Source organism: Gigantopelta aegis, chromosome 8, assembly GCF_016097555.1.
Source record: "Gigantopelta aegis isolate Gae_Host chromosome 8, Gae_host_genome, whole genome shotgun sequence".
Taxonomy (NCBI): domain Eukaryota; kingdom Metazoa; phylum Mollusca; class Gastropoda; order Neomphalida; family Peltospiridae; genus Gigantopelta; species Gigantopelta aegis.
Genome location: NC_054706.1, coordinates 41,263,599 through 41,282,488, shown reverse-complemented (window position 1 = coordinate 41,282,488; position 18,890 = coordinate 41,263,599). Strand labels below are relative to the sequence as shown.

Here is an 18,890-nt window from a genome sequence, read left to right as displayed (position 1 = left end):
TTGCTTATGCTTGGTTTGACACTGCAAAGCTGATGGAATTTTGGCACTATTACATTTTTAAATCGAGCAATGAAGAATACCAGTAATCCAGCATATTCATTGTATCCAAAATGTTTACTGCAACTAGACTTGAAATACAAATTTTTCGGCCATACTGTACACGAAATTAAAATAACGGTAAACTCTAATGACCTGAATAACCCTACCCAAAATGATAAAATTATGCATCCCCCAACAAATAAAAACAAAAAAACAACACAAAAGCAAAACTAAATACATATTTATCTTAAAATGTGCTCTCTATATTTGTTATAACTACAAGCAAGAAAAACCCCAAAGAGAATTTTAAAAAAAACCCCCCAAAAACACGATAAACATATTAACCAATAAAACCAAGCATTTCCCATGCATCTACAAATTAAAATTGAAGATAGTGTCAGTTTTCTCTGAAAATAATTCAACAGCAAAGTATAGTCTAAAATTAGAACAAAAATAGTCACAACCAGTGTATTATGTGTTTGAAATGAAAAATAAATAAAGATGAAAACAAATATATGTCATGATCTACATGCAACATATTTTATGAGCAACTATGGTATGCACAGTTTGTAATGAAATTATATAAAATCAAGATTTAATACATAACATTTTCATGGAGAAATGCTAAGAACTGTTTTGTAACTTTTCAGGGGATAATATTTCAAACATTTAAATGGAAGTTTGTGCATGTGATATAACCTAGAAAATCAACTGTTCACTAACGGTTATGCTTATTATATTTGGGTAACCTAATCAATTACCTAAACTTGCATTGAATTCTTTTGGAATTTTCAACTTTTAATTTCATCTGAATTTGAAGTTGCATAACTGACCCACTAACAGAATAGTTCGTGTCAATTATTGTTCGCTGCTTTTAATTAATTTACAAACATCCATTATCCTTCTAGCTGAACTATAGATCTTCAAATAAAACACAATCCTTATGAATTCAAATATTAAATTTATGAATTGAAAAAAAGCAAAACAGAAAATGTATCAACTTAATAGTAGTATGCTTCATTAAAAATGTTAGTTTTTTGGACACAAGTATGAAATGTTTTGTTGTGCTTATATAACAATCTATGAATAAGATATGACATTTACATCAAAGTAACACTACTACTAACAGCCCTATAGATGTAATGACAACACAATACTTCTCTTTCAGATTCCTGGTCATAAACTGAGCTCCACTATATGTTCTATAAGTCCAAGCAACATGGCTATAGTTATAGTTATAGTTATAGTGGTAACAATAATATTTGCTATGACCAATCAATTCAAAAAATTGAAAAGTACATTAAAAAAGTAGTTTGTTTTATTTAATGATGCCATTAGAGCACATTGATTTTTTTATCTTATCATCAGCTATTGGACGTCAAACATATGGTCATTCTGACACTGTTTTTAGAGGAAACCCGCTGTCGCCAGGTTACTCTTTTACGACAGGCAGCAAGGGATCTTTTATCTGAGCTTCCCACAGGCAGGATAGCACAAACCATTGCCTTTGTTGAACCAGTTATGGAACACTGGTTGGTGCAAGTGGTTTACACCTACCCATTGAGCCTTGTGGAGCACTCATTCAGTGTTTGGAGTTGGTATATGGATTAAAAATTCCATGCCTCGACTGGGATCCAAACCCAGTACCTACCAGCCTGTAGACCAATGGCCTAACCACGACGCCACCGAGGCCGGTGAAAAGTACATAGTCCATTAAAAACAATGACTGGTACTTCAGGTTGAAATTTAGAATAATAATTTTTGTATATATTTGCTAAATTGATGTGACTGACCATGAGTGCTTCATAATTTTGATGATGACGATGACGAAGATGATGATGATGGGTTTTTGTATTTACCTGTTAGAAACACTTCCTACTGAATTGTGAAAAAGTGTTCTAATTCAGATAATCACCAACATATGCATTTACTCATCTCCACATAAGATTGAACATTTTGTATTGTTAACTGGCAGATGTTTATGTGCTTATAAATATATTTGCTATGACAAGGAAGAAGCTTTAGATAGAAATGTGATAAAAGGACCAAGTACACATAATGCAGTTGTTATAGACGGATGCATTGCAAAACAGAACAAGTATACACAAGTACAAGAAAAATACAGATACAATTTTCATGAAAATGAGGGTTACTACTAATTTTCACTATTTAAGATAGCATCCTCTTTATATGTATTGCCTCAGTTGGCTGAAACAACAATGTATCAATTTTATAGAAAAAACACACCACCAACAACATTGGGACCAGATGTTATGTAATATATTCTGACAAAATAGAATGTTTTCCTTTTGAATGCCCCATTTATTCCAAGTTTGACAGAAATAATTCCACACCATTGTGATCATTATATACTGCATGTTACACACGTTTCATTAACTATGAAATCTAAAATCAGATGATGAAAGAGCAGCTTTAGATTTTGACCAAAACAAAATCTTTTTAAAAACTGTTCTCAACAGTTAAAAATGTCTAAAATATATTAAATATCATGTCCAATGTTGAAATAAATGACAAAAGTCAGAAATGAAATTGGTCAAATAATGAAATAATAAAACTCAAAATGGCTTATCTGCAACCATGTTTTCAGTCAGAAGGCCATGAACAAAAGTATTTTTTAAAAGTATTATGTTTTTTAATCAGAATTTTGGCACAACACTTTTTAAACAATGTTTAACATAAAACAATGATTTAACGAAACTTTGTGAACTATTAAACTTTTTTTCCTTCTTTTTTTCAAACAATGTGCCAGATATGCGTACAAAATAAAAAAAAGACAGCTTACCTCCTTATCAAATTCAAATAACTCAATGTGTCTAGAATCCCACAAATTGTTCAAAATTGCTAGACAATATATTTTATGGTTAACAAATGTGAACTTGAAAATAATAAAATAAATAAGTAATAATAACCTTTTTTTTAAAAAGCATTTGACACACTGATATTGTCATAATTCTATTTATATGCAGGAGTGTGTTCATGTGTGTGTGTTTGTGTGCGAACTGGCATGCGAAAATAAATATTAAACTTTCTACTGGTTAAAAATTAACTTTCTTTTAATATAAATTATAGGATTTGGTTTCATCCTGATAGCTATTGATAACTAATATTAAAATAGTAGTGAACATTCAGATCAGTCAAGTTTTAATTCTAATTAAAATAATGGGGTTTTTTTTGTTTGGTTTTTGTGATACACATCTCAGTTGTTTTTTTAATGTAAAAATTAAAACCACTTTCAAAAACTACCTGACAGATATGAATTCAAATAAATGACTATGGAATGGTAAATTAGGCCACATTGTTAATGTGGAAGACATTACTGTAACAAATGACACATTTAAAAGTAACAGAATACAACCTGGAATGCCATAATTCCAATCTTTATTAATAATCCATTTATTTTATTACTAGATATATCACTGTGATGAGGTTAGTCATATACGTCCAACAGAATAAACCAAACCACATTACAAAATAATGATGCTTCCACGAAATGTTTTCAGCAGTAGATGAAATGTGTTCAGCACCAGTTTTGGCAGTAGTATTGTCAGTTTTTAGATTCTACTAATTACAATGTACTTGTTAAAGTCTAGATGAACCCTGAGATAACAGTGATGGTTTGCATTCTTCACAAGAAGAAAAGTCGATCTGACAGGCAGTCACTTGGTTCTTTGTGGATGTTCTGACCAACAAGATAGGCCAGCTTGTGAGCATACTGAAAAAAGAAGAAAACATTACTCTTTATTACTCAGTTTTTAATACTGCACCATATATATACTCTTCAAAAGAAGAAACGCAAAACCACATTGTTGTAACATTTGGAGAATTGATTTAATTATTGAATGGCGAGTCCGATAATTACCAAATGTTGCAGGATTGTTCACAATTCACTCTAGTCCATTGTGAGTAAGTGATAGGACACACCACCAAGGTCAAGGTCATCTGGAGTCAATACCGGGTGTGGCCTCCGCGTGTGTTGACAACTGCCTGGCACCGCCTGCCCATTGAAGCAACCAGAATACGGATGACGTCCCGGGGGATGGTGGCCCACTCGGCCTGCAAGGCTGCTGCCAGCTCGGGCAGGGTCTGGGGCTGTGGTTGTCGCTGTCGGAGGCGTCGGTCCAACTCGTCCCATAGATTCTCAATTGGGTTCAAATCCGGTGATATCAATGGCCAAGGAAGGACATTAATGTTGTTGTTCTGTAGGAAAGCCGTTGTGAGACGTGCTGTGTGAGGCCTGGCGTTGTCATGTTGGAACACTGCGTTGGCGTTGGCCATAACTGGAACGATGTGTGGCCAGAGGATCTGGTCAATGTAGCCCTGTGCATTCAGGTTGCCCTGCACGTGGACCAGGTCAGTTCTGCCAGTGTGTGAGATGGCTGCCCACACCATGACACTACCCCCGCCGAATCTGTCCACTTCCTGCACGCAGTTTGCCGCATAACGTTCACCACGACGCCTATACACGCGACATCTTCCATCATGACGTCGGAGCAGAAATCGGGACTCGTCACTGAACCACACCTGTCTCCATCGCAGTTGAGGCCATTGTCGATGAATCTGGCACCACTGCAGTCGGAGTCGACGGTGTTGTGGTGTTAAGATGACACCTCGAACTGGACGTCTGGCACGAATTCCTACCTCACGTAGGCGGTTCCGTACGGTCTGGTCGGATATCCTGCGCAAACCTGGTATTGCTGCGGCTGTGGAGGTGGCAGTAGTCAATCGTTCCCGAAGGTGGCGTACCCGGATGTAGCGGTCCTGCCCGGGGGGGGTAGTGACCCGTGGTCGACCGGATCTAGGGAGGTCACGTGTTGATCCATGTTGCTGGTAAAGGTCCCACAGTCTGGAGATGGTGCTTGGGGACACATGGAATGCCCTGGCAACGGCCGTTCTGGATTCGCCTGCGTCTAGTCGGCCGATGGCATTGTTTCTCTGCGGTTCACTGAGACGTGGCATGTCCTGGATTGTCAACTGTCGGCCAGATACAGAGGCGAGGCAAGCGAACACCCTGCACTTTTATACTGTCGGTGTTCATGTTGCACGTGCAGACAACGCACGTGCAGTGGTGACATGGTTTGCACGTGGCTGCGTTTTTGCGAATATTCACATTTTGGAACTTTATTGTACAGTAGCTGCGTTTTATCGAATGTAACCGTGGGAATGTGTTTGGGACATGCAATGACCGTATATTCACAAAGCATGAACCGGTAGGAAACATAAAATCGGAGTTATAACCCATTTGTACCCTTTTGCGTTTCTTTTTTTGAAGAGTATATATATATATGAGTAGGTAATGTAACGCAATGTCAACTGTTAATTCTATTGTAAACAACCACAAACTTGTGACAAAACACTTTGCTGTCCATCAACAAAAAGATAACATCTTAATTCATACCGAGTTCAGTTCCACTAATATGACAAAGACAAGGTCAGTAATCATCAAATTGTGTAAGGAATATCTTGCAGATTTAGAAACGTACATGATACATCAAAATGCAGTTGGAATCGGTACTCTCAGGATTTTATATTACAAATAAAAAATGCATTTGGAGGTAAATGGTAACTGTTTGGTATAAATGTATGTTCAGATTTATCACATTTTGTGTTTTATTTTGCTATTAATATGATTTTGACACTCTTGCTGGTTATAATGTCTCGAATTTGATTTTTGTCTTGGTAATGTTTTAACTGTTTATTTCGGCATTCCTCTGCGTGTCATACAACGTCACAGGATTACCTGACGTCACTAAATCCCATCAGTTTAACACATTGCGGGAAATTATAAGCATTGGCGTATTCGAATTCTGATAAACAAAGCAGGAATGTATGAGTCTTTATGGATAACATTATGTAATAAAACAATTATTGACCACATTTCAGGCAATATCATTAAAAAAGAAAAAAGGAATACAAATTAAAATTATAAAATCATTTAAAAGGCGATATTTGCAAAGTAGTGTTTTAAAAATTCATAGTGGCGTTTATATACTTTTATTTTGAATCATGAATGCGAAACAATAATCAAAACAAGAAAGAAATCAGCGAAAAAAAACACAAATTGTATATACCAGTATTTTACATAATGGAATAAATAATATAAAAAAAGGAATAAAAGTTGTGAATTTTAACTTCCATATCTGTATAAAAAGTATGAGTATTGTAATGAATACATAATTATTCCACCTAAGCCTTTATAACGAAACTAATATTGTTTTATTAATAAGATAAACATAAGATTTGATTTAGTTTCGATACATAAACAAACGCCCAACACTGGATAGAAGTACACTGTGTTTACATGGAGTCTAAAAGGGCGCCAGTATTATGTCAACGTAATGACGTCATGTTGGTGACGTGATCAGTGGATGGTCTTTGAATATCTCTAACGCGCAGTTGCTTCAATGTCCGCTGAATAGGAAAGATGTGTTTTAATTTTTAGCTGAAAAAGAAGTAATTCAGAATAAAACTATGAGTAGGGCGAGATTTCAGGAGAAAGTTAGTATAAAAATATATTGAAGAATATAATCGTGTTTTTTCCTTCCCTATTATTTTATAGGTAGAAATTGTATAATTTTTAGTAAATACGCTGATAGATTGTAATTTCTTAACCATCAACAATTATTTCTACGTCAAACAAGGTTTTTCTTTTAGATGAATAGAATAGGTTATTTGGTAATAATAATATAGGATTATTTATTATATTACTAATGTAGTTTTATTCTGAAATCTAGCGATCTGACTGGAAAATGTTTATAGTTCATGCCAGGGTTGTTGATCTACCACCAGATCTGGCATATAGTTATTGAAGCAGAAGTTAGATTTGTCATCACCAGATCCGGCGAACCCTGTTGTTTAGTTACCCTCGTGTGTTTCGTATCGTCAATATCATATATTAAGAATAAAAATAATGTATTATGCTCGCCAGAGGCTCGGATAATACAATTTTTATTCCTAATATATGATACTGACAATACCAAAAAACACTCTGGTAATAACCTACACACACAAACACACACACACACACACATAGTCAGACCTTGTTACAACGACCACGTTTGTTCCTGGGTAACTTTGTTCATGTATCGAAATTGCAGTCATAAAAACTTGTTTTGTTTAACTAGAGCACATTGATTTATTAAGAATCCTCCTATTGGGTGCAAAATATTTTGTAATTTTGAGGAAACCTGCTACATTTTGTCCATTAGTAGCAAGGGATCTTTTATATGCACCATCCCACAGAAAAGAATAGCACATGCCACAGCATTTGATATACCAGTTGTGGTATACTGGCTGGAATGAGAAATAGCCCGATAGGCCCACCGACGGGAAGAGATCACAGACCATTATTAAAATTATTATTATTAATCAAGTCACATATCCACTGTCAATCTAATCATTCCTTGGTTAAAGACATCTATGATTGGTACCTACTTCGATTACAAAAGTCTAGTAGACTAAAACTAGTAGACATGATTTATAGAAGTTAATCCTTTAATTGAATGTCTTAAGGCTTATTTTCAAAACCAATACACGTCTATAGATTTAGCCGATATCGGCAACTCAGACAGTATGTGACACTGTCGGCTTGCGCCAAGATCAAGAATGCCAAATGACTGTGTGTACTGCCAACATGCTACGGCATCTGTGATTATGTAATGCCATCTGTGATTATGTAATGCCGTTGTAAAGAAGTGTTTTCAGATGTTGGATGCATGTTTGTTCCTAATTTGCTCTGCCGGTGTCGGAAGATGTGAATTCCGGTATAAGGAACAGAATAACATTAATGTACGTTTGTTCCCAACAATTTGTGGTCAGATGGTGTAAATGTTGTAGTAACGACAGTCGTTGTAACAAGGTCTAACAGTTTTAAACACACGGCAAAGGGATGAGAACCATGTAACACACAAATCCCCAATGTATTAAAATATTACAAATTCTATTAATACATCTATCAAACTCATATACAGACGATTCATGAACCACAAGTGTTTTTTAATATGCAAAATATCAACCGAGTCTATGTTAATCAGTATTTGTCGAGACAAATACCGATTAACTAGACAAAACTGACATTTTACATCTTAAAAAACATTAGTAATGAATTCTACTTATCCTATAACACTTCTAAAATAACATTTTAATTTGGTATGTAGTAAATCAGTTCTAAAGTCACCTCCATTGGTAATATGACCTCATCACAATTAGCACAAAATGTAATGTAGTTTGACATTACACCCAGGTATAAAGGTCTTGTTGACTTACAAACAAATGTGGTGTGGTGGTTTGCTGACTACAGTTTTTGAGGTAACCTCTACAGAAAACCTAAAGAGCTGAAGACAGGTACTAGACCTCTGGCACTCTTAAAAAAACCATGGTACCATGCTAAAAATGGTAATATGGCTACACCAACAGACAGATGTAATAGAAATGACAATCGCCCATTAAAGTCCCCACAGGATGAGGCAGCGTTGGGCTCCATGCCTCGAAGGAGCCCACCCTATACTACTGGAGGTCCCTCCTATTTGCCTTTCTGTGCCAGGGGGCGGGGGAGGAGAGAGACTGGCCGCACAACAGCAATTAAGAAAAAACAACCTCTCACGGTAATGCACTGGAATACTGAGGGAGTTTTTGACAAGAAAACAGAACTTGAACATACAGTACATAAAAAAGGCATCAACATTTGCTGTATTCAAGAAACCCATCTACAAACCAACAAAGCATTCAAGATCAGAGGCTACCAGTGTTTCAAATCTGACAGAACAGACAGACACAAAGGAGAAATTCGGACACTCTTTAGGAACAACATCCATGCCTATGAGACAGCAATACACATACAAAATTCTGAATACCTGGTGATCAAGGTCAAAACAAACACAGAGGAATTACACAGTCTAAATTTCTACCGCCCCAATGGCAGACCCCTCTCTCTAGACACCACCAATGTTTTTAAAACAAACTTTTTGGCAACTTCAAAGGCCATTCACAAAGCTGAGGCTACAACCACATGAACATGAACTTCCACGCTGGGACTATAAGAAGGCCAAATGGAGGCTCTTTAGACAATCTGATTAAAATTAGCTCTACTGGTCTACCAGTAGATCTAACAGCATTGCGTGGACTCCCATGTCCAGGTGACATTTCATTTATAAATAACAATTTAAATATTGAACAATTACACTTTGCCTTTTATAGCATAATTCAGGAGCATACAAATTCTAAAAATATCGAGCGAGACTATTTATGCAATAGGCGAACTTGTTGGTCTATTTCAACATTAAAAAACAGGGGGAAAAGTGCACTTAATAAACTCTGGATTGTATACTAGTATAAACAGATTTTGTTTTTTGTTTCGCCTTGAAACGAATCTTATATAAAATGTTATATTGGAATTAGTTTCCGTCATACTTCGTAATTCACCCGAATCATTTTGTATACCCTCGGCATAAACCCGAATGTTTTCAAACTCTTTTCAAATCATTGGCATGATTTTGCAAGCAAGGTTTTGATTGGTCGAATGAAAGGTCAACTGGACATGAGCTCCAACGGGGTGCTGTTTGATCCACAGGTAATAGTAATTAACCAGTGGAGCTAATTTTAATTAGATTGCTCTTTAGACATCGTACAAGTACTCTCATAAAGGATTTGCAAGTCAAAGGAAGAGATATCAACCATGCTGTCAAGGAATTTAAGGCATCCCATGAGACAATCCCAAGAGGAGTAACCAACTACAAGAACTGCCTAATGACATGTCTGATGCCAGGAAAATGGCAGAAGAACAACCATCACATGAGAACAACATGAAGCTCCAGCAGGAAAAAAAAAAAGTCCAGGCAAGAAGCAAAAGTTAGAGATGGAAGGCCGCAGATCTAAATCTAGAGAGAGAGATGGACACAAACTGCGGAGACTGAAGCAAAAAGTGGGAATTATTAAAATTGGCATTACTCCACTGAAGAATGAAGAACAAGCAAAATACCTTGGTGTCACCTTTGACAAGAAACAAACCTGGAAACCACACATCCAAAAAGGAGAAACAAAATCTAGACACAAGCTAACCATTATGCGGAAACTAGCAAGAACCAGGTGGGGAACAAATGAGAGGATCCTCAAGAGAGATTATGAAGGAACCATAAGACCTCATCTCGAGTACGGTACAACAGCCTGGTCAATGACAGCAAAGACAAACCAGCAAACTCTGGACAAGGTTAAAAATCAAGCTTTGCAAATCTTAACAGGATCTATGAAGTTTACACCTGTTAATGACATGGAAAAAACTGCTGCAATACAGCCACTTAGTGAGAGGAGAGAAGCCAAGATTATGGTTCAGGCAGAGAAATTCAAGTACCTGCGCAGCTGCCCAACCATCCAGTGAAACTGAGGATAGAGGGTCTGACATAGAACTATCTCAAACGCAGCAGTTTCATTGACCAAAGTCGAAGACTTATCAGAGAGCATGAAGCCAACCTTCTAACAGACTCTTCCATTTAGTCCAGCAGATCTCCCACAGCCATGAAATTTTGAACAAGCTAATCTACAGATCAGCATATCTGTTCCACAAATAACTTCAGGAGACTTCCAAGTAGGGGTGGGACGATTATTTGATGTTACCGAAAACTGCAGTTTTAGGCCCACGGTTTGGTGCACCGTTTCCCAATTTGCGAACCGCAGTTCATTTCAATATTTTTTTTAAAGAAATGATCCATTTATAAACGTTTCCGCACCTTGCTGGGAGGCATCCAAGAACTTGCAAAAGAAAGACAATTGGGCGTACAATGAATCCCAGCCCACTGTGGGATCCCAGGAAATGAGGAAGCAGACAGGCTAGCCAAGCTAAGAACAAAAGAAATGCAACCAAACAACAGCCTTGAACAGTGAGGGATGATTATCACCTTCTCAGCCAAGTGGATCAACTAACTTTGTTACGACTCTGTACAGACCACAACAGACTAAATGCTCACATGTCCAAATTGTTCAAGCTAGAACCTTCACCAACTTGCAGCTGTGGACTCGAAGACCAAACAACGGAACACATCCTACAGCAGTGCCCAACCTATCAAGGTTTGAGACAATCTGAGTGGCCTCTAGATTGAAACAACTATACAAACCAAACTCTGACAGTTTGTTTTGTTTAACGACACCACTGGAGCACATATCATGGCCTTTGTCTAATTGTGGTGCACTGGTTGGAACGAGAAAAAACCTAATCAGTTGAATGGGTCCACCGAGGTAGGTCGATCCTGCACCCCAAGCAAGCACTCAACCGACTGAGCTACATTCTGGCCCCTATGGTGACAGAGGAGAACTGGAAAAGACAGCTCATTTCATTTTACAGACTGGACTACTGGTATAGCTTGTGAAATAAAAAACCTACCAAAAAACAAAACAAACCAAATGACACATTGATAGCAAGAAAATGTTTTAAAATATTAACTGGGTTCATAAAGCAAAATATAAAATGGTTTATGACATGGATATCAAGGGTAAGTTACTGGATACATTTAATTGTGTTGCACAATAACACATGATTTCACCAATAAAGTAACTTTCCATTAAGCCACAAAATTATTCATTTAAACTGATATAAATCTACTTGAACATATAATGTACAAAAGAAAAAGGTTTCCAAGGATTTATTTCATGATACAATTGAAAACCTGTTAAATCATGTTATTTTTTTTTAATAAACTGGTTAAACATTGTATTTTGTAATATTTGGATAATGAGCGATCGGTCCTTTGAAACAAAAGCCCCAAGGGGTTTAGTATATCTGGCAAAGGATTTAAACCTGCAGCGAATTGAAAATTAAAAGTTACAGCAAAAAAGTAAAACCATAAAGCTTTCAGAATACCTGGCAAGGGGCTGGAACACGCACTGTACCAGGCCAGTTGTAATACAGGTGAGTCATCTTGTAGGCAAGGCGCTGCATTTTGTCTGGTGGTAAGCCAACGCCGTCGTGGACAATCACATAGTGAGTCGGTGACACAGTACCCTGTCGCACATGTTGGGACACAAGGAAAAAATCATACCTGCAGGAAAAACAGATCAGCAGTTACGTCTGTTAAAACAATTATAATTATAAGGTACTACAGGCTTATCTTACTGATAGTATTTTTCTCTAATAACAATCAAACATTTGAACTAACTTTTTTTTTAAACTCCAAGATACTAATCCAATTGCGAAAACCCCTAGAAAACTACACAAAAAACATGATATTTTTTTTTAACTGGACCATAAACCTTCAAAACATACTACTGTAGAATCTTATTGGGTCCAATTCCTTCATGAGTGTCTGTATTTCTTTATAATTTGAAATTATTGCTTAATGAGTAACCTTAATTAACCTAAGAATATACCATAACCAAGGAAAATTATTGTTAGAACTTGCTTTGACTTTATCAAACAAACAATAATTTGCACACACATAAGAGAGGCAAAATGTTTCCAATTCTTGTACATTTATGTCTGTGTTATTGGCACTTGCAGAATATCAAGTGTTATGAAGGATTTGCTAAAACATTAATAGGAAATCATTATCATCGGTCCAACAGTCAGTTGTCAATTAAGTGAGTTCAGCCAAACATTTTGAGAAGTGTGAAGTCTGAATTGACACTACACATAAGGATTTCCAACTTGTCCATGCTGTAGTTCATTGCACCTACATGTAATTACTGTGTATATAGCCACTTCTATGTTAATTGACACAGAGGGTGGTGTCCAGTGCCATTGTATTTATGGAATTTATCTTTGTACACAATGTTGAGCATGATTTTTGTAAAGTAGTAGACTGAACCTGAGCGCAAAAAGATACTAGCAAATTGTGGCTTCAGTTAAGTACAAAGAAGGTGGTTGGCAGTACAAATAAAAAAAACAGGAGCGATCAGAATGATTAGAAACCGTTAAAACAGTCTTGCATATTATATATTTTAGATTACACTAATAGACAATGAGGGACAATGAATTAACAGATAAACAAAGAAAACAGTTGACGGTGATTAAAAAGATTTATGTTCAAAATGTTCAATAATACCAATTTCAAATGTATGTAAATCAGCAAAATAACCAACAACATACCATCAATAGCTTTTAAATGGTTTATTCATGTATACTGTTACAATTCAAATTACTTTTAGTTCATAATTTTACCCAAATAATTTGTAGGACAAACATTTTAATGTATTTCATTTGTGAAATTGTGGATTTGCCGAAGTGGAGATAACTATAGGTAGTACTAAACCAAATAACTTCCAGCTGGGTCAAAGTTCGAGGTGCACCCAACTTTTGATAGAGAAGTGAACACCACAAGTCCTGTGATTGGTTATAAATGTGAGTGTGTTGGTTGTAAAAAATAATAGTTTCATCTGGGTAAAAACAAAATGCAATTTTATTTCATCTAGTACCAATGTGTTAAGTAGTCCTTGTGCTTGAAACATGTATAGGGTACCTGTAAAAAAAAAAGTACTCGAATTTTGTGCGGAACTAGGGTAGTCATAGACGCTACCCGTTATCTCAGAAACGAGCAGCTTGACCCCCAATTTTTTCTGATTCACTTCAAGTGTAAGGGGTGGTAGTATTTATATCCGTGGCATTTATGTCGGTTGATACGTTGCAGGTAGGAGTTTTAGCCACATATGTTACTATTGTCGTCTATGGGATTTGATTTAGTAGTATACACCCTATAGCAATATTGTGACAACATAAATTAACAGATTTTAATGTAAAGATTTGTGAAATTGTGGATTTGCCGAATGGGAGATAACTATGGCAATATTGTTATAACATAGATTAATTTTTGTTACAAAATTATATTTTAAATCAATGCACAGTCTATTGTCTTTAAGATAATACATAATTTAACAAAATATGTTAATTCATAACAAAGTTATTGGGAAACTATATCTAACCCTAATAAAACACACACACACACACCAATATTTCTTATATCGGTCAAATACAGTGGAAACTGGCAAAACCGGACCACCACAGTACCTTTGAATATGTCCGGTTTCGACAGGATCCGGTTTTTAGAAGATTCACTTTTGTGAATTTGTTTTAGAAACTCATAACATGTTAAAGTTACTTCCCTTCATTTACATCGGAAAGATTCAGAACATCTCGACCAATTTCGTTTACACCTTGAAAAGTGCCCGATGTATTCCGAGTAATAACTTTAATAGAATTTCCAGTAATAATTTAATATATATCTATCTATAAAAAAACACACAAACAACAAACATTTTAATGCAAATTTATTTTTAAAGCACAGAAATAGGGTCACCGGCCAGGTGGTGAGCTGAGTTTGTTGTTATTACGGTTTGTCAAGGTTATTTAACAAAGAAATTAAGCTTTTGGGGAGGAAAATCGATCCAGTATCCATAGTACACAGGATTCGGTTTTTAAAGGATTTTAAAGCACAGGCTATATACATGTAAATTCGGGACCAAACAATATGGCCGATGTAGACAGGAATCCTGGATAATCAGGGTCCGGTTTTGCCAGTTAACACTGTACAAGCAATTTTATGTATTTTCCCACTTGACTACACCTTGATACGTTGTAAACGAGGTATTTCAGATTAAAAAAAATTAAAATCCATTACTTGTGGGTTGACCACTTTTTTCAGTTAATTTGACTGGACTAAAATACATTAAATACATGTATACAGATATTCATAAATATTGTAAGCAAGAAATTTCCAGTATAAGTTGTTTTAATTATTAAAAAGGAATATGTCACAGTGGCTGCCAATCATACACGAAAATGTTTGATTAAATTGCCACTTTATAAACTATATTGATTATGGTTAGGCTGTACAGTGACATTTTATGACATGCCGATGTTTGTGACATACTTATATAGACTTGAATACGATTGTTATTTCAGATTGCTGTGCACTGGTTAACTGACGTCACATGTAATGTCACTTGGCATATTTACCACTTTTTAGCCTTCAACGACCAGATTACTATTTATTGGAAACATCTTGCAATAATAGCAAACTCAGGATAGACTATTCAATACCGTATATCTTCGCCTATGAGTCGAATTTTTTTCACCCAAAAATAATTTTAAACTTGGGGGGGTCGACTTATAAGAGGGTAAAAAAATTTCACCCAAAAATATTACCGTTTTGGGGATTATTTTACAAGTTTTATTGTTGAAGAATGCCCTGTATTTATACTCAAATATGTTAATTTGACACATTTATTTTTTATAACTTTTTTTTTTTGGCATTAGAACGGTTTTGGTTATGCAAAAAGGCGTGCGATCTCACTCACATGCCAAGAGAACAGTCCACTTAGTTAAAATAACAGTCATCACCAATAGCAAAAATGTAAACAATACTAACTACCTGTTGCCTGAGTTTATTTTTAAATCTGGTCACTGGCATTAATGGTTGTTCCAACAATGTTTTGTGGGTGATTACCTTCATGAATATTACTGAGCTTTCCCTTAAAACAGCTTAGACTGATATCTGCAGTTCACTAGAGCAATAGGGACATACATAAAAACCAGTGTACTTTCCAGAGTTATCCTCCTTACATGTATTAATATGGTGGCAAAACATGTGATTAACTGATACTTTCAGTTTATTGTAGTGATCTGTTGTCAGTGTTTAGAAATAAAGTTGTTGTCTGTGCACAAAACCATGCTATACAGTGCCATACGGTAACAGCCAAACAGCTTTCACTATCTACTAAGGGAATATTTCATTTTGATGCTATGTTACTTGTTTGCGATGTACAAAACGTGAAAACCAAAGTTTGTAAAATAATTTTCTTTTGTTCAAATATCGTACATTATTGTTCTCATGTGCTGAAAATAAGAAATACTTCAATATTTATAACCGAGATCGACTTACAGGCGAAGATATACGGTAGTTGATACCGGCCTCAGTGGCGTCGTGGTTAGGCCATCGGTCTACAGGCTGGTAAGTACTGGGACGCCTTCACGGCCAAGGGCAGTTTGACGTAAGAAGAAAAGTAAAAGTGTTTTGAAAATAACAAAAAACCCCACTATTTTTGTGTGCAATTTTAAAAACAATGGACTCAGAACTTGTAGTAAATTCCATAATATTAAAAAGGTGTTCTCTGTGGGAAGGTATAGTAAAATTAGTAGAGGTGTGCGGTATTACCGGTATACTGGTATTTTTTTCTGTCGTGGTACGTTTTATACTGTACCGGTATACTTCGGGACTTTCCGTGGACGATAAAATATGAAATAAAATATATAATTTCGAGGAATGTTAACGACTGTTTGTGTTCTATTAACAAATCTTTGAAAAAATAACGGAATTTCCCAAAGTATCTAGAATCTCAAAACGTTGCCACTAACAAAAATACGGTAGATGATGAGTTTGTTGTTTGCAACACATGCGCGATATTGGACATTTGAACAAATCGAGAAAGTTTTTTAATGTTGATTTTTAGTCACCAAACATACTTTCAATCAATTTTGTCCGACAGATATGCCTCGTGGTATGAATAAGTGCCATTTGCATGTCCGGGTGACCAGTCTACTATTCAATAGTGAACTGCTTCTTGTAAAGTTACAAAATGTGATGAAATAATATGAAATACTGTTCAAAACATATTGCATTGCATATAGAGCCTCTAGTAGGGTGGCACAGGTTAAATTTTTTATCGGCTACTAAATGTCAAACGTTTGGTAGTTTATATGTAGTCTTAGAGAGGAAACCCACTACATTTTCTCATTAGTAGGACATACCACGAACTTTGCTATACCAGTCGTGGTGCACATACACAAATGAGAAATAACCCAATGTGGCACCAACTGGGATCAATCCTAGACCTACCACATGTTCGACCGAGTGTTTTACCACTGGGCTACAGCCCGTCCTAGACATCAAGGGCCATTCAAATATTATGTAACGCTGGAGGGGTGGGTGGGTGTATGTCCAAACGTTTTGAAGCATTACAGGTGGTGGGTGAGTGTACTGAGCAGTGTTACGTAGAACACTATTTTTTATTACTAAAATATATATTTTTTAATTTTATTATTATTATTTTTTGTTGTCGTCATAAACACTATGTCACGGCAACACAGTTTAAACTTTAATGTATTAACGTAGGTAGTAATAGCTAGTTGAAAACACAAAACAATGATTTATAAATAATTTTGAAATATGTGTGCTAGTAAACTTAGCTTAAAATGTATGTCCCAAATGTCCGATTGTCACTCATTCCATCATAAGTGGTTAGCCCAAGAAGGCCTATGCTGTTCTAGAGATGGACGGACATTTGAACAGTTACAGCCACTCTCTCTCAGTCAGAGATAACGAATACACAGAATTTCTGCCTACTACCAGGTAGGAAAAGATTACGGCTCTAATACAACAATGATCCTATTTGACGTTAAATACCATTACATTGATAATATCTGAGCAGGGCTCGAACTTAACGGCGGCACCAACAGCAATTGCTGTTGTTGAGATATAAATTGCATAGGTAGCGAGCATCACCGATGGCACTTTTGTGCTGTCGATAAAGCTCCGTAGTACATTACAAAAAAACGCGGTATACCTTGGTACTTTTTTTTCGCGGTACCCAGCCCTAAAAATTAGTTTAATGTATTTATAGTCTTGTCTCATTTATTGTTTTTTCATACTGTGGAATTTATAAGTTATTTATTTCTGAGCCAATTGTTTTCTAAGTTGCATACAAAAATAGTATTTTTTTGTTATTTCCAAAACACTTTTACTTTTCTTCTTATGTAAAACCAAACTGAAATTATTTACAAAAAACATTTTTGTAGGATGTGAAGGACTAGGCTATAGATACTTACTTGTCTGAACTTTATTGTTAATGAAAATGTTCTCTAACTGTAAAGAAAAACCTCACAAATGAACGAGATGCAGACGACAACAAAGTGGATGTTGATTGCACGAACTGTGCATGAGAAAACAAACTGACCGGAGTTGGAAGCATAACGCAGTTTTGGACGATGGCGATATGCACCACTAGGTTGTTTCGGTGTGGATGGCGTTGGCGTATCGCCACTTGTTTTGTGTCACAGAAAAAGTGTTGGTACGGCATCTTTTTTAAGCCATAACACATGGTATTCCCATATCTTGCTTAAGCCGACAAGCCACTTTGAATGAATCGAAACTATAGTCTGTCCCATAATTCTATAAAAATGGTTTTTACTATACATTTCAGTTTTGTCTGATGTAACAAGAAAAGTAAATGTGTTTTGGAAATAACAAAAAAATACTATTTTTCTGTGCAATTTAAAAATCAATCGGCTCAGAAATAAATAACTTGTAGTAAATTTCATAGTACGAAAAAAGGCGTTCCCTGTGGGTCGGACTATAAAGTGTCCACTGCTGTTGCAAGAGTCTCAGGCATTTTCTTCCTGTTCAGTCTTTCCACATTGTTTTAATCAAATACACACACAACTTTCTAACAGCAACATTACTAGGAAATGTGTGAAGACTAAATATATCAGCTTTTGTATTGCTACAGCCGCCAACAACACACCGTTTAACCATAATAAACACAAAAAAGCAATGGACAATGGTGCTGGCTATCAAAATGAGTTCCCAATTACCCAAGACCACAATTGCCAGTGGATGCTTCAAATCTGAACTCTTTAATTAATAATCTTTCAGTAGCCAAGCGCAAAATTTATAAGGAAGTTGAGTTGGGTAGGGTAGCAGGGCCATTTGAATGTCGATCTATTACTACATTGCAAATATCTCCCTTGGGGCTGGTACCAAAGAAAAGCCCGGGTGAATTTAGAGTTATTCATCATTTGTCTTATCCTGATCAGCAGTCTGTTTAATGATTTTATTGATCCCAAGTTATGTTCGGTA

The 18,890-nt window shown here is 36.0% G+C and overlaps 1 protein-coding gene across 1 annotated transcript in view; it reads right to left on the bottom strand.

The window, feature by feature from the left end:
• Positions 1 to 3,404: 3,404 nt before the first annotated feature.
• The window catches only part of LOC121378375 (piwi-like protein 1), a 197,766-nt gene continuing 182,280 nt past the window's right edge, over positions 3,405 to 18,890 (bottom strand). Inside the window, exons 20-21 of the mRNA XM_041506516.1 lie at positions 11,906 to 12,083; positions 3,405 to 3,772 (exon numbers count right to left, since the gene is read on the bottom strand). Coding sequence (XP_041362450.1) covers positions 3,686 to 3,772; positions 11,906 to 12,083 — 265 coding nt within the window. The 3' untranslated portion in view covers positions 3,405 to 3,685. The remainder of the gene's footprint in view (positions 3,773 to 11,905; positions 12,084 to 18,890) is intronic.